Source organism: Adiantum capillus-veneris, chromosome 29 (genome assembly GCF_014529385.1).
Source record: "Adiantum capillus-veneris isolate H3 chromosome 29, ASM1452938v2, whole genome shotgun sequence".
NCBI classification, from domain to species: Eukaryota; Viridiplantae; Streptophyta; class Polypodiopsida; order Polypodiales; family Pteridaceae; genus Adiantum; species Adiantum capillus-veneris.
The window spans coordinates 61,022,224-61,047,243 of record NC_140959.1 but is presented as its reverse complement, the minus strand read 5'-3'; the positions used below and the strand labels follow the sequence as shown (position 1 = coordinate 61,047,243).

The 25,020-nt window shown below is 41.4% G+C and overlaps 2 protein-coding genes across 2 annotated transcripts in view; one reads left to right on the top strand and one right to left on the bottom strand.

Annotated features, from left to right (window-relative positions):
- The window catches only part of LOC147419286 (Radical SAM superfamily protein), a 43,902-nt gene extending 32,550 nt beyond the window's left edge, over nucleotides 1-11,352 (top strand). Inside the window, exons 3-7 of the mRNA XM_086505384.1 lie at nucleotides 7,398-7,488; nucleotides 7,589-7,746; nucleotides 10,587-10,758; nucleotides 10,843-10,953; nucleotides 11,090-11,352. Of these exons, the coding sequence (XP_086361510.1) occupies nucleotides 7,398-7,488; nucleotides 7,589-7,746; nucleotides 10,587-10,758; nucleotides 10,843-10,953; nucleotides 11,090-11,179 (622 nt within the window). The 3' untranslated portion in view covers nucleotides 11,180-11,352. The remainder of the gene's footprint in view (nucleotides 1-7,397; nucleotides 7,489-7,588; nucleotides 7,747-10,586; nucleotides 10,759-10,842; nucleotides 10,954-11,089) is intronic.
- A 485-nt stretch (nucleotides 11,353-11,837) lies between these two features.
- LOC147419285 (vacuolar iron transporter 1-like) lies at nucleotides 11,838-14,587 on the bottom strand. Its single transcript, XM_086505385.1, has 4 exons — nucleotides 14,240-14,587; nucleotides 13,929-14,014; nucleotides 13,069-13,183; nucleotides 11,838-12,352 (listed from the first exon to the last, which is right to left on the bottom strand). The coding sequence occupies exons 1-4, from the start codon at nucleotides 14,455-14,457 to the stop codon at nucleotides 12,052-12,054; spliced, it is 720 nt and encodes a 239-aa protein (XP_086361511.1). The 5' UTR covers nucleotides 14,458-14,587; the 3' UTR covers nucleotides 11,838-12,051.
- Nucleotides 14,588-25,020: the final 10,433 nt, after the last annotated feature.

Here is a 25,020-nt window from a genome sequence, read left to right as displayed (position 1 = left end):
AGCCTCGCGTGACCATAGCCTAAATTAAGCCTCCCTGTTTGAACTGCCACCCATCGTTAAAAAAACAATCCCAGAGAGTTTACAGAATTCTTTTCTTGACATGATTGCAAGTGACGGTTCTTCCATATGTGTGTGCTAATGAAAGAGGAAGATGCAAATCTTGTTAAAATGTTTTCTTTTAATGTACTTGTTGATATATCTTTGAATTTCTCTGTTTTTGGCTACTCTATGTTGGGTGTACCCCCGCCGTTTCCTTGTCCTGGAGAATGCCGTTTCATGTTCGTTTGGTAGGTTGACGTTTCCAGTTCGGAAACGTTTCGTGCAACACAGATATGAAGATCCAGGCAATAAACAATCGTGCCCACGCTGTGTTCTCATGAGATAAAAAATGAAATCCATTGCAATACTTTCCCAGGGGCAGGTGAGTATGGGTAAAGGCTGTAACAATCCCTGTGCTTTATGCTTGTTAAACTTGACCTTTTGGCATACCAAGCAACTACGCACAAACTCGTCCACATTCTTCTTGAGTCTCGGCCAAAAGAAGTATCTGTCTACCCCTTTCAAGGTGGTAGCAATGCTGTCGTGACTCGTAAAAGGCGGACAGTGGCATTCGGTCATAATTTCTTCTCTCAACGGTTGTGTAACACAACATGGTTTTCCTCATCAAGTAGCCATCCCGAATGGAATATCCCGCTATTGTTTCCCCATCCCGTATCCGTGTGAAAATGTCTGCAAAATCCGTATCTGTGGCATATTGATCGACCATATCCTCGAAGCTCCTATGATGTATCGCGGAAATAGCCAGAACCAACGGCTTCCGAGACAAAGCATCTGCCACCAAATTCTTCTGTCCCTGCACATGGACAATCCGGAAGTAAAATTGTGACCAGATGTTTGTCTACCGCATCTGCTTTTTCGATAGCTGCTTCTGTGACAAGAAGTAGCGTAGACTCCCATCATCTGTGAAAACCGTAAAATGGCCTCCGAGTAGGTAATGTCGCCACTGATTAAGAGCATGGATAGCCGCCAAAAGCTCTTTCTCACATATCTGTACTGTCAATTCCGGCCTTGAAAACAATCGGCTCTCATAGGCAATGATATTGGCCTTCTTGCATTAAGACCGCATCCAGACTACGACCACAAGTATCACAATATACTTCAAACGACTTCTGCAAAATCGGCAAAGTCTGGTCTTGTAGTCAAAGGCAGTCACTTATGTGGATCCCCACGAGAAAAGGACTTCTTTCTATGTCGACAAGTGCAAAGGGGTTAACATCCTCTGCAAACTTTTTGATGAACCGTTGGTAGTAAGAACATAAGCCCAAGAAGCTTTCTATCTTGGCCGGGTCCATCTGCACTCATGCTGCTGAGACAATGTGTCTCGAACAGGTGTATCTTTGGGCTCGCCTCACACGGTGAGGTGTCCGGTTTGGTGATGTGATTCCAAGTATCAGATCAATGATATGATCCTTAGGACGAGCTGGTGGCAACTCACCTGGCAGGCCCTCTGAAAAGCAATCGGCATGAGTGTGGAGAAAATCTTGGCGTTCTTTGTTCAGGTCAAAACATATTCGATCTTCATTCATTGTTCAGTTCTCTCCAAAAAAAATGAGTAAAGAAATTGAAGTTCAACAAGTACAATCTCTAAGCCCTTCTTTTGTCAAAGTCGCTTTCTTGGCCCGATAGTCAACCATGCGTTGTTCTTGTGGTACCAAGGGATTTCGAGTAGAACGTCACAACCTCTCAAGGAAATTACGTAGAAATCCTCTTGCCCCAAACACCCTTGTCATTGCAAACGAAGTTTGCCAATGATCGGTGTAATGGCAACATCCCGTCCGGGTGCCACTCGAACTACCTTCGCTTGTGGCCTCAGCCTGTTGTCGGACGTAATTCTAAATCGAGCCGCCAATCCAAGTGAAAAGAAGTTGGCCTTGGCTCCTTCATCAAAGAAAAAGAGGGCTCCTGATCCTTTACTTTCGTTTATGGGGTGCTCTTCTTCTTTCTACTTTCATTTCCCGAAGTCTGTTCAATTCTCTGTGTCATGATCTCATCTGTGGGGTAGGTTAAACTGCTTGAGTGGATGGCAAAACCCCGTTTCGCATGACTCATCAGTTCTTGTATGGAATCTGACTTTTTCTCTAAGCAGTGATCTCGGATCTCTGTAGGAAGACCCAAGGTAAACCGCTCAATCTGTTCTTTGAACGAGATCTTCTTAAATGAAGAGGCTGGTAGAAAAGAGCTCGAGAATCTCTCGCAATATGCGTCCAATGTATCCTTCTTGGTCATCCGAAGATGGTTCCAAGCAGTTTGTATGTCGCGTTCGTACTCTCGAGTCAGCCAAGAAGAAATAAAAAGCCTTTAAATTTCAGCCATTTAACTGGCGCTGTCTTGTTCAGTAGGAGCGTGGACCACCAAGTGCGAGCATTTCCCTTGAAGTAAGAAGCAACCCTCCGAATCTTGGAGTGCTCTGAGTAACGCCCTCCAGAGAAAGCAATGTCAAACTGCAGTAGGAAAGCCAAAGCCTTCGAAGCATCTCTATAACCAGAAAACGTGTCAAATTTAATTGACTGTCCACCTTCTTTGAACTCTCGGACTTTCTTGCTTTTATCTTCAAGAAAGTCATACTGGTTGGCTTTATAAAAATTTTCTTCTTTATGTAGAAGCTGTCGGCGTCAGAGTCCGAACTATCCGAAGACGAGTCCTCTGTAGAACTGTCAACAACTGGGCGAGATTTAGATTTCTTTGCCTTTTTCTTGCCCTTTCCGAAGCTTTGCTTTTTGCTTCGCTTTTTGCCTTTTCTGTCTTCTTCACTCGAGTCAGAAGAGCTAGAAGAACTGTCAGAAGAAGAAGAAGAAGAACTGGGTACTCCTTCAAATCGAACACGCTTCTTCTGCTTTCTTGCCGATGCAAATGTAGACCGACGACCCAAATAACCTTGGAAATCAGTTTCTTTCTTCTGCTTTTTGTCGTGCTTTTCTGCTTTGTTTTGCGCGTCAAAAAGCTGAGCAATTCGTGCATCAACTACCTCTTCTAATTCTTGCTCTGTATACATCCGTGGAGTAGGAGGTTTCTTCAGTGCCGGTTTGAGGGGTGGTTCTGTGGTCTGCCGCCACTGTGCATGCACCTCATCGAAGGAGGTCTGACTCATAAATTTTGGGTCCTTCGCAAAATTTAGCATCATCTTTGTTGCATCGCCGATCAATCGTCGGCGCTCCATCTCTTCGATCTCCGCTTGAGTAGGCCGAGGCGGGCCGTACTCCTTGCGCGAATCTTCGTTGTGATCTCTTCCCGCATCTTTGGATGCAGAGGAAGTCGATTGATCTTTGTCTGAAGCCATAAGTGCCGTGTAAAAAGGATCGAATTTCCCATAGAAGAGAAATCGGCCGTGCTCTGATACCACTGTAACAGACTTGGATACTCCAAGTTGAGATTCTACCGCGACACCACAAGAATTCACTTCAAAATAGTTGAGGTTGATTCCTAATCGTGTTTTTGAAGAGTGACAGGAAACCCAAGAAAGAAGGGCTTGTCCAGCCTCCCCTTGTGCCTCTTTTCACTCATTGAGAGCGGACCGTGCACTTAGCGGCCGGCCAATTGACGTGAGGTGGGGAAAAAGCAACTATGGTGTGAGCGCAAGACCGCCAAGGGGTGCGCCCGCAGGAAAGAGAAGAACTCGGGTGAAGAGAAGATCCTTCTCAAACACAGATTGCAAGCTAAAGAAGAACCTCAAGAACCTCAAGAACTCAAGACCCTCAAGAACCCAAGAACCCAAGTTCCTCGTGAACTTAAGAACCCAAGACTTCAGTGGATGGTCATCACCCCAAGCGGTATGGATACTTTGCATGAAGGTGATGAGCATGGAGGTGGCGAAGAAGAATTTTCTTCACCAGGAGGTTTTTCCGACCCTCCCCCTTCCCCATCTACGACAAGGATTGCACTAACTCCTATGGAGGCTTTCGACAAGATGATGATGGACAAGGAGTTAGAACGCAAAGCAAGAAAAGGAGAAAGACTGGCAGCCATGGATCGTGAATCTGCAGAAAGAAGGGCAGTGATAGATCGTGAATACGAAGAAAGAATGGCAGCCATAGAGCGTGAGCACGAGCAAGCACACTTGGAAGCCAAAGCAAGAGAAGCAAAATTTGATCGCCAGAACAAAGCAAGAATACAAGAAATGTTGCGACTCTTTTCTCAAGTGCAGGCATAGATGCAAGAGATTCGGGAAAAGGAGACTCTTTCAGTCTCTTCTTCTCCAAAGCATAACACACAGGATTGCATGATGATAAGCATGAAGAATTGCATGACAATGACAAGCATGATGATTTGCATGATTAAGATGTGATTTCTCACGAGCATGATGATTTGTATGACCACGATGTGATTGTTCAGAAGGATGATGTGTTAGTTGATACTTTCTCTCGTGAAGCTAACCTCATTGCTGAGACGATCAATCACGAAGCACCGATCTTGGCTCTCGAGTCGAGGTCCAAAGAACCCGCACAGGATGATTCGACCAATCAGGAAGAACCGATCTTGGCTCTCGAGCCTAGGTCCAAAGAATCCCCTCAGGAAGAACTGATCTTGGCCCTCGAGCCTAGGTCTCAAGAGCCCCCACAGGATGTATTATGTGTTCGAATGATTAGTCAGTAGGCATTGTTCGAGTGTTTCATTCGTGATCGTTTCCTGTATTTTAGTCAACGTCTTTATGTGATTCCTTTTCATAGGCATGCCATATTGTACGTTGAGCACGATTCACTCATGAATGAGCATGGATGTATGCGGATTTCTCATGAAAAGTTGAAAAGTATGCATTCAAGGAATTTACATTCCATGTCTCTTCCTTGGCATGACACAATATCCGAAAGAGCACAAGAAGGATTGAGCATCAAGCATCGGCATTTCCATTGTGTTTTGCCACAGTCGATTGATTTAGATCAGAAACACAAGATTCAATCTCATTGTTTGCGTGTGTGTGGTGAATGGGTTGGCACTCTGTCTACTTGTTCATCTACATTGCATGTTAGAGAAGACGAGATTTTTTCGAGTCACTTTACATAGAATTGGTATGTTTATGGTTCTGTGTTGTAAGTGGTTTCAGGAATTTTCAGCCTCCGAGATTCTTGAAGAAGGTAGAAGCATGACTATGGACGAAGTTGAAGCATTGAAGGAGCCACAGAAGACTTTGTGTCGCTTTCGGCGCGGCCCAAAGAAGCAAGCATTGCAGACCTTTATGAAGTTCAAGTATCTCATGACCCACGCATCAGAGTGGGTCGGCGAGGAGTTCTTTCCAGGATTCTAGACCTTGTTGGTGATCTCCCTCGATGCCATACAGTTCGGTACCAGTACCTCACTTTGAAAAGGAGGGGATGTCACGTGACACATCTAACCTATGTGTCCGTGGACAAGCTACTTCATGACAAGGGTTCAGTTCAGTCCCGTTAGTCTAGCTTATGAAGTGATCTGGCACTTTTGTGAGTGTTCGCAGACCGTGCATGTCCAGACACTTAGATTATATGCATATCCTCTGTTTGCACACAGCATGATCAACAACATTACCATAAAAAACCATCAGGAGCATTTTCCAGTGCATTAAACCTATTTTCCCTATTTTTGACATTTATTATTTGTAAGTGACTTTTGTTGGGAACTAGGTAGGGCAAATTTGATAAGCTTGTATATATAGAAACCTAGCGCTAGTACTTTCTGGCAGAAGAGGCAGCAGGAGCTCCGGTTCAACAGACACCTTCTTAGCAGGACCCCCCAAGACCAACCTAGCGTTTTTGCCCAACAGCAGAGCCTAGCGTTTTTCATTCCCAGATCAGCCTCGGCGACAACATGACGTAGCAGATCATCTCTAGCGACAACAGATTCCCACAGCAGATAGCATATTTCCACAGCAAAGCCCAAATCAGCCCTAGCGCTTTTGCATCAGCCTGACCCCTCAGCGTTTTTGCAGATCTTCGCGACAGAATTAGCCATAGACCAGCGTTTTCAGTTTTCAACAGTTAGAACCCGCAGAAGAAGTCCTGAACCTCGCAGATCTCACCTTCCCGTAGCAGATCCTCGCCGCACGGTCAGATCCTGCGAAGTTTGCAAATTCAGCCCGGAAAACGCAGATTTCAGCATCTGCGTTTTCAGCGCGTCGTTGTCGCATGGTCGCCGTCGAGCAGATAGCAGATTTCCACAGCAGAGCCCAAATCAGCCCTAGCGTTTTTGCATCAGCCTGACCCCTCAACGTTTTTGCAGATCTTCGTGACAAATCAGCCATAGACCAGCGTTTTCAGTTTTCAGCAGTTAGAACCGGTAGAAGAAGTCCCGAACCTCGCAGATCTCACCTTCCTGCAGCAGATCCTCGCCGCACAGTCAGATCCCGCGAAGTTTGCAGATTCAGCCCGGAAAACGCAGATTTCAGCATCTGCGTTTTCAGCGCGTCGTCGTCCCATCGTCGCCATCGATGTCGTCACCGACATAGGGTCAGAATTCAGCAGATAAAGATTTGCAGATTTTAGCCATTAGCATTTGCAGATTTTAGCCCGTCTCGTTGTCGTCCTCATCGTCGTCGACATCGTCGTCAAGTTCAAGCATTGTAGAGATTTGTGCAATCAATAGTAGACCGCTCTCGCCATAGAGAGTGGGGCCTTCGGAGGAGGGTTTGACAACATTCTGGTGTCGTATCTCTTCTCTCTCTATCTGTCAGTCTCATGCACCTTCATTCACAGTGTTCACTTTGTTGTGTCCATTGCACTCTCTCACTAAAGGAACGGAAGGCTCTCCCTTCCGTAAGTAAAAGGAAACCTTGAGCATAGTTTGGAGCACTCATCTTGAGCAAAGTTCAACATTCACATCTGCTGCACCTTACAACGAATGTGGTAATACATTTGGTTCAAGTGCTTGTATAGACTTCTCCCTAGTAATAAAGATATTCTTACGAGGGGGGGGGGATCAGCCCATCTTTTGTCCCGAGTACTGTCTCTATTTTCTCACTCTCTCTCTTATTTCTCTCTCTATATCAATTGGCTTTAATTTTAAGTGAAATTCTGTTTATCCCAATATATTTTACAACTATCTAGGCGGCCTCTCTTGATGCTAGGGACAAGGTTTATTTGTCGCTCTTGTACTCGCTGATCATTGTTTCTGGAGGTTTATCATGACCACTCCAATAGGTCTATGGCTCCACATTGCAGAGGAGAGGCATACTTGCACCCGTGCCATTATTGTTAGTCGTGTTGGTGCTTGTGTTAGTGGTTATCCAGATTCCATCATGTGCTGCCACTTCTGACCAAGGCAACATAAGCCCATGCTTTTGGTTTGTTGTAGTTACATGTTGCTATTGTAGCTATTTTCTATGAGTATAGCTTGACTGCAAGTGTTTTTATAACTTTTTCGTATGATCTCAGGGTTGGCTACATCGTGCTTACAAGCGTGGATCGAGATGACCTGTTGGATGGTGGAAGTGGGCATTTTGCACGCACCGTCAGGACACTGAAGGTGAGTTTTCTTTTTGGTAATCTGTGTGTTGTTTGATATTATTCCCACCATAGTACTTTGACAACATCTGAATTCGTGAAGTGTTTTGCTGGCATTATAGGAAATGAAGCCAGAAATTCTCGTCGAATGCTTGACTTCAGACTTTAGAGGAGATCTGGTGGCAGTTTCGACAGTTGTTCAGTCTGGCCTGGATGTATTTGCTCACAATGTTGAGACAGTAAGAAGGCTTCAGAGGATTGTTAGAGATCCTAGAGCTGGGTAAGCTCAATTCATGTTCTTTTTGCAGCTGCATCTCTTTTTTCAACTTTCCAGCTTCCTTAATAAACCAGTACACATAGCACCGCCCAAAGGTGGACACTGATTGGCAGAAGGGCCATGGCTATGAATGTGGTGGGCTCATCTTGTCCGTAGAAAATCTGGAGTTCCCATCAGATGCCATGTATCAAGCCGCCTACTTTTGCAGCTTAGCTCGATAGGGGCCCTTGTGGGCCTCTAACTAGCCGTTTACTTTTGCAGCTTTGATAGCTTAGGGGCTTTGTTGGTGTTATTGGCTTGGACACTCCTAGCGAGAAATCAATAGCAACACGCGAACAAAACCTGCAAATAAGTGAACTTGAATAGAGAGGGAGAGGGAGAGAAGATTCAAGACGGAACTGCCGTCCCCAAATGCACCAGCCCCAAAGATTGGCGCCCCCTTTGATATTTCTTTATTATTGCTTCGCAGAGGTACAACTCCCCGAGGGTCCAACTCTCTTTGAGACTCTACGTCCAGATGCTCTCTAAGAGTGGCCCTTGCGGCAGTTATAAAGAGTGCAAGGGATGCTCAAAAGCAAAGCCGCAAAAGCATTACTTCCAAAAGCTCTTGCACCCAAAAGCTATTCTCCCAAAAGCATGGCGTAAGACTGCCAGTTTTGTAGCAATCACAAAAGGTGCAATTCTGTATAGCAATGCCACATGGCAGGTCAATGCAAAATATGGAATCTTCAGTTTGGTCCTTATGCTTTTGTTAGTTAGGGTTTAGGCCCGTCTGCCATGCTCTTCAAGTTGGGTAGGGTTAGGTGTTGGACCCTACCCTTGCCCTACTCCACAAATTTAGTACTTCTACAAAGACATCAGTCGTCGTTGATCAATCACATTTTTGTCGAGGGTCTCAAATACAAATCATGATCATTGTAACCTATTTAGCAATCACATCCAGTGATCTGTTCACAGATGTCTTGATCTACTAAATCTCGTTGTTACTATGAGATTCATATCCTTTCTTTTCACATTTCAAGCAAACCATGCCCTTGACCATCCCCACAAGACAGTCCATTAACAGAGCATGCAATTCATATAATCACACACTTAAATCACACTAAACATTGTGTTTCAATCCACTCTAGCCATCTCATCTAGTGTAAAACTCTTGATGCACCTAGATCCCTGTGTAGCCATCTCATCCTTCCGAAACTCTTGATGCACTGACAATAGTATCCAGTCATCATCCAGAAATCTTGATGCGCGGGAATCACATTCACTTAGTTATCACATCCAGATTTCACCGATCTCTAAGAGATGTCTAGATGCAGTAAGTTCAAATCATTCATTAGATAAAATGTTGCAGACATTTCATCTTTTCATCACGTACTCTAACAATACACACATGAAAGAGCATGTAATTCAATCTACATGTTTTCATAGAGCCGTTCTGCAAAATACTGACAGCCTGTCAGTATCCCTAAAATCCCGAGGAAAAATTGGCGACTTTATTCAATCTGGGCAATCTGTAACAAGGGGTCGAGTGGCTCCCCTCTTATCCAGTCTGCATTGTACTCGATTCAATCTGCTGATTTGTTGGTAACTTTTGCAATAGGCACTCCTAATAATCCAGAAGCCTCAAGGTACAACTCAAAATATGAAGAGATTTGCGAGGTTCTCTTCCTCCATCTACTTTGCATCGAGAACCAAAATGAGTCCTTGACCAAATTATCCGGTGGAACTAGCTTACCTTTGTGTTTTTTTGTTGTGCCTTGTGACTTGTTGGTAGCCCTACCCTACTGGCCTCCTCTGTCCATTCACCTCAATCTGAATCTTCGGGATTTTTTGATGAACTATCAACTGATTTTCTTGCTTCTTTGGAACTCTCTGATGAATTATCAGTTGATTCCCTTGCTTCTTCGGAATTCTTTGATGAACTATCATCCGGTTCCCTTGGTTCTTTCTTTTCCTCGGAAGATTCTTGCCCCGTTGAGGTGGACACTGGCTTGTGCGTAGGATAGGTCAATGAGCCGGCATGCATAGCAAAACCTTCCTTGGCATGTCTCATAAGTCCCTGAATGGAGTCAAGACTTCTTTTGCAGACAATACCGTCAAATCTTTTTTGGCAATCCATAGCAAAATCGCTCAATCTGGTCCATCAAAGTAATCCTCCGAAACGAGAACACTATCAAATAGATATCCCAAAACCTCTAGCAATAGTCATCAAAAGTGTCTTCTGTCTTCATTCTCAGATGATGCCCAACTGTGATGACATCCTCTTCATATTCTTCTGTTAACTAGGCAGAAGTGTAAACTCTCTTGAATTTTAACCAATTCTTATGTGCTTCTCTGTGTAATAACAGAGTAGACCACCATGTATGTGTCTTTCCTTTCAAGTAAGATGTTGCCTTTTGTACCTTGGGGTGTTCCAAGAAACGACCTCCTGAGAAGGCGATGTCAAAATGTTGTATGAATTCAAAGGCTGGATGAGTGTCTTGATAGCTTGAAAATGTGTCAAACTTGACTGCTTGACCCCCATCCTTAAACTCCTTGGTCTTCTTTCTCTTTTTTTCACTGTCTGACCTATGAGAAGAGGCCCATTCCTTCTCTACCAGGAAGAGCTAGCATTAGGTTGGGATTCACACGCGTGGCATACCATTGGTATTGTCTCAGCTTCTGTTTCTTGAGGCCAATTTGAATGCTGCTATCGAACCTGAATATGTAGACACCCACACAATGTAGCTTTCATGTTTACCTTCTTTGAAAGAGACAGAGGCTTGAGCCCCGCCAATGAATGCGACCTCTGAAGATTATCACATGTAAGTGATTCTTTTGATTTATGTACTTTTTATGAGCAGGTATGACCAGAGTTTACTGGTCCTCAAGCATGCAAAGGAAGCAAAGCAGGGTGTTCTCACAAAATCTTCTATCATGCTTGGTTTGGGCGAAAACGATGATGAAATACGGCAAACGATGAAAGATTTGAGAGCAATAGGTGTGGATATATTGACACTTGGACAGTATCTTCAGGTAACTATAGGCGAGTTTTGTCATAAATTAGCTTAGGTTAACTCATTTTTAATGAAGTTCTGTTTTTTTTTGTGAAACCTACAGCCGACCCCTCTGCACTTGACTGTGAAAGAGTATGTGACGCCCGAAAAGTTTAATTACTGGAAGGAGTACGGGGAATCAGTAGGATTTAGATATGTGGCCAGTGGTCCTTTGGTGAGTCTTCTGTTTTTTGGTGTGAATACCAGAAACTATCTCGGAGGGCCCAATCTTTCTCATGATTGGGGTCTTATTCTGTTTAATGCTAGGAGATGCTAGGAGCCCACTAATGCATTTTATGCGCGCTTTGTAGGTGCGCTCATCCTATCGTGCTGGTGAATTTTACATCGAAAGCATGTTACGTGAACAAAGACAAAAAGAGCATCAAAGCCAGAACACATAGGGAAACTCGGTTAATCTATTTAAATTAATTCTAAGACAAGCTCAATATCGAGCGAGAAAATTTAGAGTTGTGGCATGGCATTTTACAAAATTTTCTGCTTGATTCAGCCTAATTAGCAATGGTGTAAATCAGTCTACACTTGTCCATGCATCAATAGCAACAAAATTTCCAAATGATTTTGCTCTTGATGGGTATGTGTTGCTGGTTAGTGCAGTGGTGTCGCAAATTGGAGAATGAGCTATACATTATGTTTTGCTATTTTCCATTGTTATGTTGATTATAGGGTCTTACCACATAAGAGGAAAATATTGACTGTCTGAAATGTAGAAACTTTAATTTCCAGACTGTTTTTCTTGAAAGTAGATTTTGAGGTGGATTTAAGTGAGCATGCTGTATGTGTCGCCCACACCGGTGTAGAAAGCATGTGCGTAGAGAGAGAGAGAGAGAGAGAGAGAGAGAGAGAGAGAGAGAGAGAGAGAGAGAGAGAGAGAGAGAGAGAGATTCAATTATCGTCCTCGGAGGTCAAATATGACCTATGGGACTACCAAAACATTACATCGCAATTTTGCTAAAAATACGTCATACATATCAGTTAAGGAGAGAGAGAGAGAGAGAGAGAGAGAGAGAGAGAGAGAGAGAGAGAGAGAGAGAGAGAGAGAGAGAGAAATGTATGCATGATTTGTTCATTAATGTGGCCCTTTGTGTGAGTAGTGATTCACCACCAAATAGTATCTTGACATTTACAGACAGATGGAAGGCACTTAGTTATCTTAATTGGAATAGTTTCAAGTATGATCCAAGAGGTGGTGTTATTTTGATACCGTATTGGTACTACCTTGCTTGGGGCTCGCTAAACGCAACATAGTAATTCATTAATGTGCTTGTATACATTTGGAGATGGCAAATGCTGCAGATGAGGCAAGGGCTCCTATTGTTGCAGTGTGAATGGCACTCACGATTGCTCGTGTACCGCTGACCACTCCTTTAATGTAGCCAAATGCCAACAATGCAAACAAAGTCACGCCTATGGAGATTAAGAGAGAGAGTTGCATGTCCTCGACAATCATGTATGGTACTAGAGGTACCAAACCGCCTATTATGTATGATGAAGCTATTGTTAAGCCACTCCTTAATGCTCTTCTTGGATCAGGTTTTTCCAGGCCAAGTTCAAACCTACATCAGAAAAAGAAAGTTCTATTAATATCCTTTGGAGGCCAAAGTTGACCTACAGGACAAATCAGATATATCATTTGTTACATTCCACTCTGGGTATCAAGCCTTATTGGCCTATGAAAAAATGGTTTTTGAAAAAGCATAACATAGTTTTGGAAGCTCTTATGAGTCATTAGAGCTTTGATGCAATGACAACAATCCGATGAGGAGAAAAGATCATCTTCATTTCTACTATTTTTGTGTAAACACGACCAATCTCCAAGGTCCTTTAGAAAGCAAGAGCTCAGGCAATTTTTTCATGCAACATCATGAACGTTTTTCATCACTAATTATTCGAGGTAAGCTCCTTAAAAAGTGCTTCTTCTATTGTAAGACTTGCTTCAAATGCATGAAATAATATGAACATGCTGCAAATAAGCTTTGCTTTGTCACTTCCTCACAAACTAGCTCTATACCTATGCATGTCGTCCATACATGCAAGAATGTTTGTAGGTTTGGTTAGCTCATGTGATATGATACTTGTTTTGAAAGGGGCTTGTAGCAGGTTGACTACCTCAAGACAATTGCATGAGTAGCTTGCTACATGACAAGAGAGGTTTTTTCATTGCTAGAGGAAGAGAGAAAGCTATAAGTGTAAAATGTGTACATGTACAAATGCAGAGTGCTGCTACTAGCTTTTACCATGAAGAAAGGTTTTTCATTGCTCTTGAAAGTACCTCATCATGAAGTCGAGCCAATCATTTGGACGTTTTCGAAGAGCATCCACCAATGGCCTAGTTTCAGAGGGTTGCAATCCAAATTTGCCAAAAATTTCGGCAACCTCCGCAGCTTCTACAAAGACCAAGCTCCCAACAATTAGTTTCTCAACTTTCTTTGGTTTGAGAGCATTCTTGTTATAGAGTAAAGGGAGGCACACATGTACAACCAACCATTTTTTTTCATTATACTGGGTTGATAGTGTGAAAAAAGTAAGATTGAGATCCCCAAGAAATTATGTTTGTTGAAAATACAGGGTCAAACAAACATGCTACTTATGACGCTTGTGTATTGGTTGTAGTTAGAAAGTTTGATAACCGCTACTTTAAAACCTTGCACATGCCATTGTCTGTTGTAAGTTTGATAGCCATTGCGTTAAAAGCTTGCACATGCTATTGGATTGATTTTGGTTTGAATTAGGATATTTTTCAATGTGTCTTAACAATTATGTGTTTACGTAGGGTCCCCAATCTCGAAAAATCCTTTCAACACATCTCAAATGCATAAGTGAAGGGTGAGTTGAGGAAATGAAAAGCCCCACGGAAATGGAAAGTCAAAAGAATTTTCATGTCCATATATCCATTGATACATTTTTATTTTTCTTTGTCTTTCCCTTTTCTCTTGCATTTTCTTCTCTTTAGCATTTCCTGGCATTGTGTAGGTAGTGGATTTATTTCTTTCAAAGCCATTAGGAAATGTATACATTAACAATGATGTATGTGGTGTACGTATGTTTTAATCATAAGTAAAATAAATTTGTTTTCAAACAAAAGCTATATTGAAGCCAAAACATAAATATTTCCAAAGTTATGAGAGGCACCATCTTCAGGAACGGTTCTGATCTCAAGCTCTTCGCGCCGTCTCTCTCGAAGATAATGATCCCTATCACTTTTGGCAGCTAAGTACCTACATTCAAAAACCTTTTAGAAACTTGCTAATTTTAAGGGATAGGAAGATTAGTGTAACTTCATTTAGTGTGGTAGATTGGTTATCCTAGTTCCCTCTTGAATAACAGGCCTTCTCTCTTTCTCTCATACACATTATACAGGCAATGTGCAAGGGTGAAGGGGCGCGCGCACACACACACACACACACACACACACACATTGAGTTCTTTGTAATGAAATTTACCCCCCAAGACCCATGGCAATGGCTCCTGCAGTAACCTCCGCAAGGCCAGCGGTAACGACAAGTGAGGGTGACGTGCTGGACAGTCCTGCTGCGAGTGCAAAGGGCACCGTTAGCCCATCAGAGAGGCCCATTATCACATCCCTCATGACCTCTCCTGATTTGAAATGTTTTTCCACATGCCTATTTCTGCCGTGTCCAGAGGAAGACCCATTTTCCATCTCTCTCTCTCTCTCACACACACACACACACACACACACACACACACACACGCTCTCTCTCTCTCTCTCACACACACACACACACACACACACACACACACACACACACACACACACACACACACACAACCGTGATCAAGAGTGTGGTGCTACCATTCTGTGCAGATGCTTTATCAATCTCAATTGTTCGCTGATGTGATACTTTGCCCCTGAGGGCACTTAGCATATTTGGATGAAGTGAGATCATCTGTATGTGTGTATTTGTGTGTGTGTGTGTGTGTGTGTGTGTGTGAGAGAGAGAGAGAGAGAGAGAGAGAGAGAGAGAGAGGAGATTCCTCTGTGAGAGAATAAAATCTTCTGCTTCTTCTTCTGCTTGATACTCAATGAATGGATATTCTCTCTCTCTCTCTCTCTCTCTCTCTCGTAACACAACGTTAAAATTCTCTGTCTCTGCAACACGTCTTGAGTTCAACACTCGCCGAATGGATGTATGAGGTTTTTGCCGTTGTTCCATGGGTTAGGATTGGACATGCATCCCAAACGTTCAATAAACACTCAAATTTTTAAGGATAGCCACTCCGCATAGCATAGCAAAATCTCTCATTGCCATTCCATTTTTCATATTTTTACATTGAACAAGTGCCTTAACACAAGAAGTTTTGGACAAATTCTCACAATAATTCCCACATTGTGACTTACCTCAACATCATGAGCTTCTGTGAGGGAGGCATTGCATACCTAGCTAGGTACGATTGGGGGGAGGGGACCGCTGGTCCGGTGGGGGGCCCGATGGTCCCCTGCCCCCAATCGTACCTAGCTGTGCCTCTCAAGCAGAAGCTCATGATGTTATGCATTGTATGAACAACACTAAAAAAGACTCCGCTTTCCTACATGAAAAAAATTCTAAATCTTCTTGTGTAACTTGGTGGCAGACTTACTTTTTAAATGGTCTCAACTTATTTTTTGAGCATCACCTCTATAAGATATTAAAAACATCTTGTTTTGGTCGAGTGAGTAAGGCTATTGCACTTCAATGGATCAACTTCACAACATTATTGATGTTTTGGTCGAGTTAGTAAGGCTATTGCACTTCAACGGATCAACTTCACAAAATTTTGCTTGTCAGAAAAAACATGCAACGTTTTTTTTGTCTACCATGTGTAATGTTTTGGCCATTCATGTGACATTTTCAATGACCATCGAATCCTAATGTTGGATCATTTTTCCTATGACGTTAAAAATTCTCTTCTTTTCCCTCCCTCCCTCCCTCTGTCTCTCTCTCTCTCTCTCTCTCTCTCTCACTCTCGTGTAACAAGTCTTGAGTTCAAGAATTGTCGAATAGACCTATGAGGTCTCTTGGGATTGCTCCTACGACGTTAAAAATTCTCTTCTTCTTCTTCTTCTTTCTCTCTCTCTCTCTCTCTCTCTCTCTCTCTCTCTCTCTCTCTCTCTCTCTCCACACATGGCTACATACGTAAAGATATATAATACCCAATGTCCATGGGTGTGAGGGTGTGTGACATGTGTATGTACAAGTGCAATGGGGCAATCCACAACATTGACATTGGAAGAGTTAATCAACTGTGACGAGAGGGTACATGAATCTTTAGGCAAGATGAAGGCTAAGAGCCCCATCTTTGCTTAGGGGTGCATGGAGGAATTAAGGCCTTGCACTCCAACCTTCGCAAAGAAACTCTCCAAGCCCAATTCTTTGTAGCACACGGGATGAAATTAGATAAATTCGGTGCCTTCGCATACATGCATCACTTGAAGAGGGGACTTGGTCACTTTTGAGCTAAGAAATCCCCACTACAAACTTTGCGAGTGTCTCAATTTGGACACTTATAGTGCATGACCCCTCAAAAATCTTGGTGAGATGGGATGCTAAGCTCACGACGAAGTGGGCATCTATCCAACTCACTCATGCCATGCAACTCACACCTGTGACCTCCTCGCCCAAGGCTCATGCTCTAAATAGCACGCCCACATGTAGTATTGTACCCCCATTGCGTCTCCACCTATTTTATTAAACTAAACATGGATTGCCGAGTAGTTTATGTTAGTTTGGTCCGGTTTAGTTCTTAAATTGTATCAAAGATGGAGGTTCTTTTGAGATCCACGCGGCACTTTTGTGCCTTGGATCCCTTTGTCCCCACCTAATTCAATACTCGTATCACTAGATGTTGAGTGTAGAGATTAGGGAGGATGAAATAGAGAACCATTTATGGTAATACCATGATAATCACTACTTAAATCACATAAGTGACAAGAGAGACTAGACTAGATTGTAAACACAAAGTGATAACTAGATTGATTGTAAGTTAGTACAAAGAGGCTCATTATGTAGAGCTAGAGTAGGTATTTCATCTAGCATCATACATGACAACATAAGAGGCTCCAAATCAGCTCAAATCCACTAAAGAACTCGTGGGTATTCTTTCAAGCCAATTTATGATCTCTTTTATTCAGTCTAAGTGAGTCCACACCCTTTAGTAATGCCCCTCATGGGTACCTACACACTTAAGGTGTCTTTTCCACATGTTACCACATGATTCCTGCCACCTAGGCATCCGACGAGAACAAGGAGTGATACATACCAAAGCATAGGAGAAAGCCCATAGACCTAACAACCCTCCCCATAGCGTTTAGACTATGAAATCTGACAACTTTGATACACTCCAATCCTGGAGCACAAGAATATCTCCAATCCAAGAGACAAAACATTTCTAAGCCAAGAAACACTATAACCTGTCCTAGACCAAGCTAGCTATCACCAACAAAATACAGTGAGAGATAAAGTGAAACAAAGCAAGAGAATGTTTTCATAATCATAGTCATAAGTAACAAGAAGGCTATTGATGACTTCTTTCTCTACTTTTTCTTTTTCTTCTTCTACCAAAAAAATTGAATTTCTAGGCTTCAGACTACTACTGGTACTACCTTTGTCTTTCTTGAAGCATTTGGAAAGAGGATTGCCCTTCTTTCCACAAATGTTGCAACCCTTCGATGCTAGCCAATATTTGGCTATATGTCCCTCTTTACCACACTCGAAACAAGTTTTATTGCTAGTACTAACTGCAAATTCTCCTCTGCTTGAAGTTGAGTTCCCCCTTTGCTTCTTCTTCTCATGCTAAAAAGAGTTGATCACATTCTACAAGTCAAGGGCTGGTTCCTTTTCCTCAATAATGGAACTATTTAGTCAAAGAAGAAAAGATCCTAATATGACGTCAATCTTGTCCTCCTCAGGTGCAACAAAATACACGTAGGTGAGTTTTGTGCTTGTGCTTTTAAGGCCGTTGAAAAGGATTGCCATTTATTCATTAGGCTCCGTTTTTAGTTTGTAGAGGTCCCTCTTTAGGCTTTCCCTACTCGTCTTTCTCCTAGCCCCAAAGTGAGTCTTTTCTAAGGCTTCCCAAGTAGTTGATGAAGTTTCACAATCATCTGTGAAGTGTACATAATTGTTGTGCAATGATGCAATTATGGTTCCTAGTGCTTGCTCATCCTTTGCTTAGTTTTGTGCACTCATGGCCCGTGTTTGCACGTGCTCCATCACTTGAAGAGGGATCGCTAATGGTTGGCTTGAATATTCCCCATAATCACTTCTTCATTAGGTAACCCTTTAACTTAGTTTTCCATGTGTGAAATCCATCCCCATTAAATCGTTGAATGACCTTCTCTCCCATTGTGCTATAGAGGGTTATTAATCAAGGAATTTATCTTGTGATAATGGTCTATCCTCTTTACAAAAGCACGATCAAAACTAAATCATCCATGTAGATACATATGATGACATACATTGCTACGTAGTGCTTGATTGTAATTTTTTTTAAAGTTAATTATTTGGGGTGATTGAGAGAGAGAGAGAGAGAGAGAGAGAGAGAGAGAGAGAGAGAGAGAGAGAGAGAGAGAGAGAGATTGATGGATTTTGCCTTAAATTTCAAGATCTTGAGAGAGATACTCACTTTCTTCAAGCCTCTTTGGTGGAACTTGGAGCTTCCTTGAAAATACCTTGACGTCTTTGAAAACGAGACTTAGTACCAAGTGCTAAAGTAGCACTATGTGAAGAGCCTCTAGTAGGTAGTACTTGAGCCAAGTTTCCATGGGAAGGGGGGCTCTACTAGGAGTAAGAGGCTATGGGGCCTTTGGCAGGTGGTAAGGCACAAGAATGAGCCTTGAGATAAAGGGCAAGGAACTTCATGTGGTAAGGCACATGAATGAGCCTTGAGCTAAAGGGCATAAGAACTCTAGCCTTTGGAGGGTGCTCAGCTCATGGGAAGGATCTCTTGCAAACCCGATCAAACTAGTGAGCTAAGTTAGAGAACGTGATTGGAGTTCAGATTTGGTACTTCATGAAAAGGTTGTCAGCACATGAACCCTACCCATTGGACCCACCTTGTCTATTAACCAGACTTGAGCGATGCCCTGCGTTTGCCCACCAGTTCGCCTCAACCTAAAAATGGTTATTTTGAACCCATGACCACTTGAAATAGCAATGCCTTATTTTTTATGAGCTATACCAAGGCACCCATGCGAGTCTTACCCTAGCCCAAGCAAGATCTCCTGAGCAAACAAAAGACCCGAGAAAATGGCTAAATGGCTATGCCTTATGTGGTGTTATATGTTTCACTCTATGTTGTGCTTAGTCACATAATTACACATTGTCCTATACCAAGCCTTGTCATCCATAATAATAATCAATTCTAGAATATTCTTTTCAAACTTGGAATGACACTGAGATGTAGCTCCATACGATCAGGCACTTAGAAAGTTCATGAATAAAAAATTGAAGAGCAATCATTACATATAAAATCAGATTAAGGGATCTTTATAACAATGTGAGGTATTAACAAAACCTTAAAGATTAAAAAAATACAAGCATGCAAAGCTATGTTATCCACGATAGCAATAAATGCTATAGTTTCTAGCTCAAACTTCCAAGTACCAGTTTATTGTCTCTACATGGAACGTGGAGTATGTGACTACCTATAAACTATATGCAGTAGACTCATGATCGGAACATCCCTCAATAATAAACAATGCATGACCTAAATTTTCCTGTAGCCACTATGAGCATAATGTAAATCTCACTCTTGTGAGAGTGGATATCAGAACGCTAATCTGTGTCTGAAACTGACAAAACTTGTCAAAGTGAGAGTCAAAACTCAATCACAATCAAAGTGGAAGTAAATCTAGACCACAAAAGCATTAGAAAGTAAAATGCAAATATGTAAAAACCATGGCAATAATTTAGGGAATAACAAACATCACCTCCCCTACAATTTGAGCAAAATCTCACCAAAATCGCATAGACTATAAATAGACACTCAATGTCTCAATAGAAAATCCTCATATGGTATACATAAATTGCTAAAAGCCAAGCAATCTAGCTCACTCCTAAATGAGTGGCTCAATAGACACTTGGACCTGTCAAAAATCCCTATAAACCTATCAATTTTGCACTTGTGAGTTGTAACAAGTTCACTTTGTATCCGCATATGCATATATCACAAAAACCACACAAAACCGTGTTGGAAATGTGCTTTGAAGTAGCCCACACTTTCATACATGAGCACAAAAGTTGTGCCACATAATTTGCAGTGGAAAAAGGGTAGTGTGTGAGCTGAACACCTCAACCAAAAATCTCTCCATTGGCCGGAATCAATGCATACACAGAAGTGGACAACCTATAAGCACATTGTACAAAAGAACTTGCAAAGCTATACCACCCTGCGGTCTAATGCAAAAAACTCCCAAATCTGCTCAAAATCTGCCAAAACTTTCTTTTGCAAAGCTATAGAGCACAAAAAATTGATCTGAATGCTAGGAACGAGCATAAAAATTTTCTTTTAAGTGGGTGTAAATAGATCTGCAAATTATATTGCTGTGTACCCACAACTTTTGTATTGTTATACCATTCTACAATACAAAATTGATGACGAATTTGGGAAAATTTTCTTCTACAAAGTTGTAGAACCTGTCAAAATGTAGAAGTACAGTGGATATAATTTTTAGATTTGCAACTTACAAGGAGAAAAATGATATGCAAAATAGAGTTGCTTCACACACACAATTTTTAGGATACCTTCACCTACACAATATCTTCAGAGCTTCCACAAGAGCATGCATCACTCTCAATTAAGCTCATAAGCTCCCATTGCATTCTCACAAAGCTTCCAAGCTTCTTGATCTCTCCACCATTGAGAGCTAGCAAGCTATAACCTTAGAGATCTCGATTCCACCATGCTTCCTGCCATCGCCAAGCCATGGCTCTGATAATAGTTGAAGGGTGCGCAAATGGCATGTGTGCGGAGAGGGAGAAGAGAGAGAGAAGTAGGAGACATAGGATGTGGGTGGAGCTACTCACCACAATGTGAGAGCCTATTATTTTATCTAGTAAAGAACAAGGTGTGTACAAGTGATGGGTAGTCGGGAGAGAGACAACAAGATGTGGGTGGAGCTACTCACCACAATATGAAAGACCCCCTTAGTTCTCTATAGTAAAGAATAAGGTGTGTACAAGTGATGGATTTTCGGACACCTTTGGTGTATTTGGCCGGGGTAAGATGAGGTTCTTTACTCCAACATACAAGTGATTTTCTGTGTATGGGGCTAATAAGTGGTTCTCTATGCTCTAGTAACACACAATGACTGGGACAGGAAAGTGTGTAGGTCTAAGTCATGGTTGAAAATGTGAGGAAAGCAAGTTTGTATGTGAGAAAAAGTTGAGCACTCTAGTAGTGTGTGATACTCAGACTCTGCAACTTGCAGTGTGCATAATGTGCAGAGTCGATTTGCCTCTTCTCCATTGCCCCATTTCCCTGTCTCGCATCGAATGGGAGACCAAAGTATCTGGAACCCTACTCTTCATGAAACCACTACTCCTTTATATAGGCAACCCCCGAGCTCGATTCAGACTAGCCTCTGACCTTTGGCACTTGGCCTGACATTAGTCCCCCATTGGAGAAGTGTTTTTGTCCTCGAAAACAAAAGTGGGAAATTTCTTCTTAAAAACACTAATGTTTTCTTAAGTAGCACCTTCTTCATATCCATCTTTCCACTTTGTTGACGCACATGATGGTAGATTGTCATGTAGATACTATATGTGTAGCATCATGTGTGATAGCCCATGTGTTAGCATGTGATGTCCCAAGAGTCATGTTGTAGAGTCAAATAGAAGGGTCAAGGCTCAAGACCCATATTGCCCTTTTATGAAGAGTCAAGTGACATTTCGATAGGTGTAAGCACTAGGTGCTATGCCTATATAATAAGCTTTGTAATCATTTTCTCAAGTTGAATAATCAAGTGTGTGTGTGTTTACATTCTAATCTCTTGTGAATTGATTTAACCCTTAACTAGTCTCTCTCTCTCTCTCTCTCTCTCTCTCTCTCTCTCTCTCTCTCTCTCTCCCCATTATGATTACATAATGAATGCCACATTACTCTACCCACCATAACCTATCACATGGTATCAAATCCAATACGGTGATTAACACTTCCTAATCACTCTAATTAGATCCTAAGAATAATCATCTATGCTAGACCAAGTGGGTTATCTTCTTGCTCATCTTGGTTGATTCAATTTCTTTGCATTTGCATTTGTGCTTGATTAGCAATAAACCTAGCATATATTCCTCCATACACACTTTGATTGTTCTTAAAATTTGTGTGTGTGAGCATTATACCCATTTTGTGCTTCAATTTTTGAGTTCAACATAGTCTTAAAATTTGTGTGTGTGAGCATTATACCCATTTTGTGCTTCAATTTTTGAGTTGAACATAGCCTCAAATTTTCTGCAACTTATGTGTGTGTATTAAGCTCCTCATCCATACCTCCAAAATGAGACAATCTATGCTCAATATGGAGCTAAATTGAGCTTCTTGCTCTCGGGCAACCCGTTGTAGTGGGGTTTAAAATGTGCAGAGGTCACTCCACCAACAAGTAAACGCGCAAGGTAGATTGGTCTATGGCGAGAGTCCTAATTTTATATTTGTGAGGTATTGAGGTCAAACCTACATATCCTATTTTGAGTAACCAAGGCTGTCGAACTTCAACTAGGGCCTCAAATCCACCCTAAGGAACGAGGGTGGGTCCATTAGTTGAGGATCACACGCAACATTGCTTTGTCCATAGCTAGACGCTAAGAAAGACTTCATTTGTGGTGTTGATTCCATTTTTTGGGTCAATCCACAAAGGGAAGCAAACCCAAAGCTTTGTGGAAAACTTTGAACTTCTCACGAGGCAATGTCTTTGTGGATAGATTTGCAAGGTTGTCCTGTGTTGGCACTGGGTTCCTTGCAGCTGCCAATGCGCTTTGACTATCAAGGTAGATGATGTTGGCAGTGTCCTATCCAACACCCAAATCAACCATAAGGCATTTGAGCCATACACACTCAATCATAGCTATGAAGACTACACTGTACTCAACATCACAGCTGGAAGTGGCCACAATAGGTTTCTTCTTGCACGACCATGATATGCATGAAACAAAAACCACTTGTGGACACTTGTGTGTCATAACAACCAGCCCAATCTGAGGTCGAAAAAGCATGAAAATTTGGTGACAATGATACCCCCTTGGGATAAAACAACCCAAGATGTAAAGTACCACTCAAGTAGCAAAATATCCTTTTAACAACGTGCCAAAAATTAGACCCTAGGCTATGCATAAATCTGTTGACTTCTGAGAGTGCAAACTGAATATCTAGCCTCATATTTCAAAAGAAGGCATTTACACTAGCAGTCTGATAAAGAGTGACATCAACAAGATCTCCAACATCATGAAGGATCAATTTCAAATTGTTTTCATTAGAGTAGCAATAGGTATGACGAGGATGGGGAAGTGACAAGAGCGCATGACAAGAGGATAGAGCTTTTTTTTGCAAAAGGGGATTAGGGGAGGGAGCCTTTTGTGTGAACAAGAAACAAAAGAAAAAGGAGAAGTAGCTATGGAGCCTTAAAGATGTTGTGATATTCAGTGCAATGAACGCAAGCTTAAGCATGTGTTCTATGCTTTCATGGCACGAGGCTGCACTCTCATGACAAAAGGAAGTCACCCTTGCATGCCATCATGGGCCAAGTTGAGTCTTCTCCCTTCTCATCACATAGGTCAAGATAGAACTGTTGACACCTCTTGAGAGATCTAGTTTCATGATGAAGCACTCACCATCTTGAGAACTTCCCCCCTCTAATCAGCTCCCAACAACCCAATCAACAAGCATGCGTATCAAATTTTGTGGTAAATTGGCCAAGGCCTGCATGGGGCAAGGCTTGCACCCACTGTACAAGTTTAAATAATTGCAACAAGTAATAGAGGAGCTTTGTATTTTAAGCGAGTTCTCTATGAATAGCAATCAGAATGCACTAAGTAGTTATTTGATTAGAACGTCCATTTGTATTATGGTTGACATATACATACTTTTAGCTGAATCTAGTATTATCAATTCACTTATATGTTTCCAGTAATTGCATAAGAGATGGCCTCACAAGGAAATATCAAAATGTCCAATTTTCTACCTACCAAACTAGTGAATTCCTAACCCGCAATGTAAGCGAATGAAGCTATAGCATGCAACCTACTGTCTTCAAACTTTGCTACAAGAGCTTCTTTTAGCTTGTGACACTAAGCATCCAACGCGTTTTAAAACTTCGTTTGAATTTGATAATAGCATCATTATTTGTGTTGATTTTTGCCTCGCCAATAATGAGTGTGAAAATGACACTTATATCATGCAAGCAATGCTAATATCGACGTTGAGAAAGGGTAAAAGAAATTTTGAAATGTGTCACAAGCTCATTTTGAGATACTTGTGGCAAGAAAGTATCACCAACTCCCCCAAACCTTGCTACAAGTAACCCTAAAAGCTTCGTTCTCTCCCCCCAGCCCATCACCCTTGTGTGTGTATGTGGTGTAATTATGTAGACAACATGCACAAAAAGATATGCATATGCATGTACATGCAATTATACACATGCATACACACCAAAAAAACACACATATTGTGTAGATCTACATGCATACACATGTACAAAGGCCTGAATGTACACATCTGCATACGAATAAAAATAAATTAAAAGACAATATTATTTTAGTTTCAAATGAAATTAATAATGATTTAAGTGTCTTGTAAAAGCTTTTATAAATATTGTTACTTTTTTAAATTTAATTTTATTACATTATTGTTTACATTAAATTAGTAGCAATTTCTTATCAAATTTACAATAAAGTTTTCAAACTTTAATAGTATAAAATTAGAGTTTAGTATATGATTTAAATTTAATTTTTTGGTTTTAGACTTAAGCTATATTTATATTTAAATTTTAGGTTTTAAAATCAACTTTAGCTTTTAAGCTTTAAGTTTAAATTTAGTTTTTATGTATAAATTAATATATATGTTTAAGTAAATGGCTATAGGTTTGAGTTTAGATTTTAGTAAATGTGGTCAATGCTTTTAAATTTAAGTCTAAATTTGAGTTCAAGTAAATGGTTAAGGTTTGCATTTAAATTATAAAATAATTTTTAATTTTAAGGTTATGTTTTTTATTTAAGTTTAAGTTTAAGTACGT

Excerpts from the sequence above, each read along its gene's own strand:
- LOC147419285 (XM_086505385.1), bottom strand. The coding sequence starts at position 14,457 with ATGGAAAATGGGTCTTCCTCTGGACACGGCAGAAATAGGCATGTGGAA. Across the intron at positions 14,015-14,239 it reads ATTGCCATGGGTCTTGGGGG|GTACTTAGCTGCCAAAAGTG; the intron begins GTAAATTTCATT and ends TTTTGAATGTAG. Across the intron at positions 13,184-13,928 it reads CAGAACCGTTCCTGAAGATG|AAGCTGCGGAGGTTGCCGAA; the intron begins GTGCCTCTCATA and ends TGGTCTTTGTAG.